General features: G+C 38.1%; 1 protein-coding gene across 1 annotated transcript; it reads left to right on the forward strand.

Annotated features, from left to right (window-relative positions):
* The first annotated feature begins 501 nt into the window (after positions 1–501).
* Positions 502–3,306, forward strand: LOC149408934 (uncharacterized). The gene is made up of 2 exons (XM_089650297.1): positions 502–2,022; positions 2,881–3,306. The coding sequence occupies exons 1-2, from the start codon at positions 502–504 to the stop codon at positions 3,304–3,306; spliced, it is 1,947 nt and encodes a 648-aa protein (XP_089506423.1).
* The last annotated feature ends 4,069 nt before the right edge of the window (positions 3,307–7,375 follow it).

Raw genomic sequence — 7,375 nt, forward strand, 5'->3', positions numbered from 1 at the left:
TATGACGGACCTGAGGAGGTTGGCAAGGCTAGCGGGTGTGACGTCGGATTCTCTCCTCATGAAAGCTTTCATAGTGGGTCTGCCTTCAGTGGTATCACGTGAATTGCGCGCGCAGCCAAAAGTAGAGACAATGCCGCTGTCAACAATCGTGGAGCGTGCAAGAGCTCTTATGGCAGAGCTCGTGGATCAGCCTGTCGTGGCGGTGGCTCAGGGCCAACAGAAATTTGTCGCAATATCTCCAAATGCAAGACGGCGTTGTTTTAAATGTGGTGGGCCACATTTGGTCAAATTCTGTTGTGAGCAGCTGAAAAGTGTCTGTTGGAACTGCGGAAAAGATGGTCACTTGGCCAGGCACTGTGAGAAGGGAAACGGAAGCAGGAGAACTGGTGCGCCGGCAGCTCTTCTGAATCAGGACTAAAGGCGCTACCAATAATCCAAGTTGCAGTCAATGGAAAGCAGGTGCGTGCACTCGTTGACTCAGGGTGTTCTCGTACAGTAGTGATGAGTGGGCTGTGTAGTGTACAAGGTCCTGGTTGTGATGTGATTGCTGTTGATGGCAGTCGTGTACTTTGTGAGGGGCGAGGTGTCGCCAAGATAGTAGTGCAAGGTGTGTCGCTACTGGTAGACTGTGTGGTGGTGAAAAAACTATTAAGTGCAGTCGATGTTATACTGGGCATGGACGTTATCGAAGAACTGGGTGGTGTTACGATAATGCGCGATAGGGTAGAGTTCGTAAGAAGCAGACTAGACGAGTACAGTGCGAATTGTGTCGAGTCTGGTGAAACCTCGGCAGACAGAATATCTGTTGAGAACAAGGACTTTAAAGCTACATTCAACGGAAGAAACTGGTGCGTGAGTTGGGTGTGGAGAGGTTCTCCTGCTGAATTAGAAAACACTGTAGAGTGCTATAGAAGCACTAAGTTACCAGAAGCGGAGGCAGCTTTTGAAGAAGAGATTCAAAGGTGGATCTCCGAGGGCTGGCTCAGGCCATGGAAGGGAAGCTCCGGTGGTATCCTTCCTTTAATGGCTGTGATCCAAAAGAACAAGGGAAAAGTACGTCCTGTCTTGGATTATCGTGAACTCAACGAGAGTGTTCAGTGCCATACTGGTGAGGATGTAGCAGTGTGTGATGAGACACTTCGGAAGTGGAGGAAGCTACGTGAACCTCTAAAGTTGCTTGATCTCCAATCAGCATATTTACAAGTGCACATTGAGGAAAAACTTTGGAAGTACCAACTCATTAAGTATAAAGGCAAAACATACTGCTTGACAAGATTAGGTTTTGGGTTAAAGTGTGGTCCCAAAATCATGACACGGATTGTAAACGAGGTGCTCTCGCTTGACGAAAGGGTGCGACGGGGCACAGATAGCTACATCGATGACATTATAGTGAATGAAAACATAATATCAGCTGAAGAGGTTGCGGCACACTTGCATACTTACGGTCTCGTAACTAAGCCTCCCGAGAAGCTGGAGGGCGCAAGAGTGCTCGGATTGCGTATTGAACGTGATAAGGTCGGACGTCTTATCTTCAGAAGAGGCAATGACATTCCCATAATGCAAGAAGGATCGCACCTGAGTAGAAGGGAATTATTTTCGATCTGTGGCAAGCTGACTGGGCACTATCCTGTGTGTGGATGGTTAAGGACAGCCTGCAGCTTCATGAAGAGAGAGTGTCAAGGCCAGGCATGGGATGATTACGTTGGCGACAGGGCCCAACAAATGGCTGAAGAGCTTCTGGTGAGAGTGAGAATTGACGATCCTGTAAAAGGGGAGTGGCTAGTGCCTGAATCATTAGGTGATGCCAGAGTTTATTGTGATGCAAGTAATCTGGCCCTTGGAGTTACCTTGGAAATTGAGGGAAGAACTGTTGAAGACGCCGCATGGCTGCGTAAGACAACCGATGTAGCGCATATTAACATAGCGGAGCTAGATGCTGTCTTGAAGGGATTAAACTTAGCTCTCAAGTGGAATCTTCAAGTTGTGGAAATAATTACAGATTCGGCAACGGTTTTGTGCTGGGTGAGATCTACACTTACCGGGAGTAGTCGTGTAAAAGTTTCTGGCATGTCAGAGATGCTCGTCAAGCGGCGTCTGGGATTGGTGAAGGAGATCGTAGAAGAATTTGATCTCACATTGTCGATCACCCTTGTAGAGTCTTGTAAAAATAAAGCCGATGTACTTACTAGGGTCTGCAAGGCCTGGGTAAAGAGTAGCCATGACAGGAAACGTCATGAAAGAGACTTACAATCTTCAGAGTATGAAGAGAGGTTGGAGATACTTGAAAAAGAAACTGGAGAGCAAACATGTGCTTTAAGCGTAGAAGCTTTACATGCTCAGCATCATTTTGGAGTAGAGCGAACGCTTCATCTTGCCCGGCTGGTTGATCCCGAGGTGAGAAGAGAGGACGTCGATAGATGCGTACGTAACTGCATACAATGCAGGACAATTGACCCACCACCGTCAACCCATGAAGCGGGTAACCTCAATGTTGCAACAAATTGGAGTCGCTTGGCAGTTGATGTCACTCATTTCGGTAGGAAATGTTTCTTCACACTCATCGATTGCGGGCCAAGTAGATTTGCCGTGTGGCGGGAAATCGAATCAGAGAACGCAGTTTCGATTGTCAAAAATCTGGAAGAAGTGTTTCGGGAAAGAGGCCCGCCCAGTGAAGTTCTCATGGACAATAGTACTGCGTTTCGTTCCTATAGTGTTGCAGATATGTGTAAGAGATGGAATGTACGTCAAAGATTTCGCGCGGCATACCGTCCAGCAGGAAATGGTATAGTTGAACGACATCATCGAACAATAAAGAGAACTGCAGCCAGAAGTGGAAGCGATCCTCTGCAGGCAGTATTTTGGTATAATTTGGCTGCGAAGAGTCAGAAGGATGAGGGTGTTGCGCCTTCTAGCTCGGTTCACACTTATTCATGGAGGCACCCTTCTGCGCAAGTGAATATAGAAGAGGAAGTATCGACTGAGTTTGAAGTGGGCGATGTCGTTGCGGTCAAACCAGTAGACAAAAGATGCACATCACGCTGGAGGCAAGGAAGGGTGACAGGACTTAATTCAGTCAACAATATTATAGTCGATGGTGTACCAAGACATGTGCTTGACCTGCGAAAGATGCCTGACAGAGAACGAACTGAGTCTGAAGAGAGATGCGAGGAATTGGCCGCAAGTCCCACCGTAAATTTTCTCGATGTGTTTGAAGAGGAAAGTGAAGAAGAAGGAGAGACCAGTACAGAAGGACGACCCACTAGGGTGCGAAGGCCTCCGGGCTGGTTAAGTCAATTTGTACAGTGATGACGACATCAGGAGGGCGTGTGGTGAAATGCAAGTACTGCAAAAGCAGTGGCAGCAAACGCAACCGTTCTGCGATGTGAAAGACAATTGACATTCAATTAGAACGCCAGTTAGAATACAAGCTATTTCGGCAAGATGTCAAATATTAAACTCGGAGATTTATTAAGGTGTTTTAATGGCGAGGGCGATGTTATTCAGTGGATAACAAAAGTCGAGTTGGTTTTATAAGAAAAAAACGTGTCAACTTAGGATTCTTGAGGATATATGTTGAAGACTGCTACCCTTTAACGCAATGCTACCATTGTCTAAGATTTGGCCATACTGCACATAAATGCCTAGATAAAATAAAGGATCCAAGATGTATGCACTGCGCCGGGGACCACCAATACCGGGAATGCAAATCTCTGGACTGCCCTCCCAAATGTGCCAACTGCTGGGATTCTAATCAAAAGAAACAAAAAAATTTCCCTACGGATCACCTACCAAATAGTATAGCATGTAAGTTTAGAAATTATATGTTAAAAGTTGCCAAACAAAAAATTGATTACAATGCAGAATAAATTAACTATGTTAATTAAAATCAATAATTTAAATATTCAGCCTGACGGCATAGTGTTAAACAAGCCATTTACAAATCATGAGTCACTGCCGATTGCTTATCAACGGCGGCACTCTTATTTTAAATATATTCAGACGACAATAAACAAAAATAATAATAGAGGTGTTGCAGTACTCATTCTGACGAAATTCATTATTGTTAATATTTTAGATTACCCAATAATTCTTACAAACTGCATTAAAATTGAAATAAATATAAAAATGACATATGTAAACCTACCTTTCAATCATTACTCAAATAAATACTTAGGTATAGTAACCAGAGAGGTTGTAATAAATTATCATATTAATAGGACAGAATTTGAACTAATTATTTTATAAAACATTGCTTTAAGTAATTATCTAGAAGAAGATAATGAAGTAGATTTTTTAAGAACTAACGATCTACAACAGTGGATAAATATTAAAAAAAGTGATGTAGGGGAATTAATTTGTATTCATGTAAATATCAGATCATTATGTAAGAATTGGGATGTTTTACATGTTTATTTAAGAAATTGTTGGGAGCGTATAGATATTTTAATGATTAGCGAAACAAATATACAAGCTGACCAAATTAATATGTATGAGATTCCGGGCTATTCAAATTACAACTATTGTCGTAATAATAAATCAGGTGGGGGCATATCGCTATATATAAGAAACAGTATGGTATTTAAACAATCACCACTAGAATCAAATTATTTTGAAAATGTTTTTGGTATAATTACTCTTCCAAATAAACAAAGTTTGAGTATATTAGCGATATATCGACCACCGAATCTTAACAAACTATCTTTTATCAGGGAAATTGAATCTATTCTGACGGATTTCATAGGTCTTCGAGACAATGTTTTGTTCTTTGGGGACACTAATATAAACTTGATGAATTTTAATGATCCTGTAGTAAACTCATATGAAAATATTCTTGCAAGCAATTATTTGATCAAATGCATAGACGGTGTGACGCGTGAAGCAATTGTTAGCGGGCGCATAACACAATCATGCATAGATCATATATACGTTAGGTACAGTAACGGGCTTAAAAAAGTGGACTCGCTATCAGCGTGTGTATGCGAGATTTCCATAGCAGATCACTATATGACAGCCGTTAGTATTAAATATGATGTGCAAAAAGAACCATTAAAAAACATGAAAAAGATAACAATTTTGTCCCAAAAACATATTGATAATCACATCCGAGAAATACATTGGAATTCTTTACTTAATGAACAAGAAAGTACCTTTTTGTATCATCAAATTAAAAATAATTTCATTAATTTATATGAAAAAAGCACTGTGTCATTTTTTGAAAAACCAACCAAAAGACCACATGCGATCAAAAAATGGATAACTACAGAGATTTTAGAGTTAATAAAAAAAAGGGATTTATTGTTTCGAAGATGGAAAAATTCTCCTTGTAATAAAACTTATGAAAATGAATACAGGTACATGCGAAATAATGTCAACAAATTAATTACTAAAAGAAAAAATTGTTATTTTAAAGATAAATTCAAACGTAGTTTCAATAATACTAAGCAAACATGGGATGAAATAAATAAATTGTTGGGAAGAAAAACTAAAAGTAATTGTGATGAAGTCATCTCACGATATGTGTTAAAGGAACAAACGGTGGAAAGTGTAACAAACCAATATGTAAATTATTTCTCAGATAGTATAAGCCAAATGTTGCACAGATGTGATTTTAAGGCATCCAATGTTAATCAAATAGAATTACCTCACAGTATGTATTTACCAAAGGCAACTCTCACTGAGATAAAAAATATTGTTAAGAAAATGAAAAATTCAAAATCCTTGGGAATGGACAACATAAGAATGTACGACATAAAAAGACATATAGATATTTTAGGACCTATTATAACGCACTTAGTTAATAGACTTATTATAGAAGCTGAATTGCCAAATGATCTTAAATGCGCTATTATTAGACCTATATACAAAGGAGGAAAGCACTCAGAAATAGGAAACTATCGACCTATCAGTATAATGCCTGCACTTGAAAAAATTTTTGAAAAATATATTTCCTTAAAATTAAATAAATACTTAGAAAAATTTGACATTATAGACCAAAAACAATATGGCTTTCAAAAGAAAAAAAGCACAGAGCATTTATTACAGGATTTTTCAAATTATATTAATAGTGAATTAAACCATAAAAGACATGTTTTAGTACTATTTATAGATAACTCCAAAGCGTTTGATACAATTGACCCACAAAAATTATTAAAAATCTTAGAAGCAATTGGAATTAGAGGTAACCTACTTAATTTGTTTAAAAATTATTTATCTAATAGACATATATGTGTAAAAATATTAGAAAAAATGAGTGGGAGGAAAAAAATCTGTGCTGGAGTCCCGCAGGGGTCGATTTTGGGTCCAACCCTTTATATTATATTTGTATCAATAATGAAAAAATTATTTAAATATGTAAGACACTTTGTATATGCTGACGACACTGCTCTTGTCATATCTGATGAACAATTATCCATTGCGATTAAATATATGCAACATGACTTTACGTCCCTGATAAAATGGTCACATGACGCAGGTCTAATCATTAATACCAAGAAAACTAAATTGATGCACATACGGTCTCCACATGCTTCATTTCAGATCATGCCTAAAATAATTTCACATAACTTTATATGTATTCATCAAAACATTTTACAGCCATGTATGTGTGAAAGTATTGAACTGGTAAATGAATACGTTTATTTGGGGGTGACTGTTGATTATCATTTCAAATGGGATACACAAATAAACAAAACTTGCAAGCGGCTGAGAGCGATAGTGGGTAGGATATACAAACTGAAATGTTTCGTTCCGGTGAATATTTTAAAAATTATTTACCTATCACTCGCAGAATCAACTTTACGGTATGGTTTAACTACTTGGGGTCACTCTTGTAAAACTAATTTAAACCACCTGCAATCAGTACAAAATTCTATGGTGAAGTTATTAGCCCAAAAACATATTTTTTCACAGAGACGAAACATATCATTGTTGTATCGGAATTTAACAATATTACCGGTGCAGGCCTTATTATGGTACAAAATATTGATTCAACATATATCTGAGTCTGATTATAAAAGAAAAGTGGAACATGAATATAATACGAGGTTTACGAAGAATGAAGGAATGCTTGTTCCAAAATATAATAATAAATACGGACGGCGAACCCTGGAATTTAACGTGCCAAAAATGCTTAACATGTTACCCATTAATATAAAAAATTGCGATTCCACAAATAGATTAAGATATATACTGAAACAATGGTTACTAAATAGAGATAGTTTATATTAATTTATGTGTGTTAATTGTATAGTTATAGTAATAATATTATGTGTGTATGTATGTAATTGATCATTAACATCCTGTTGACAAACTGCTTTATTGAAGTTTAACGGGATTGTAACTTGAATACCAATAAAAAAAATAAAAAAAAAAAAAA

The sequence above is a fragment of the Hesperophylax consimilis genome, unplaced genomic scaffold, assembly GCF_061612785.1.
Source record: "Hesperophylax consimilis isolate HC1 unplaced genomic scaffold, BYU_Hcon_1.0 scaffold_41, whole genome shotgun sequence".
Classification (NCBI taxonomy): domain Eukaryota; kingdom Metazoa; phylum Arthropoda; class Insecta; order Trichoptera; family Limnephilidae; genus Hesperophylax; species Hesperophylax consimilis.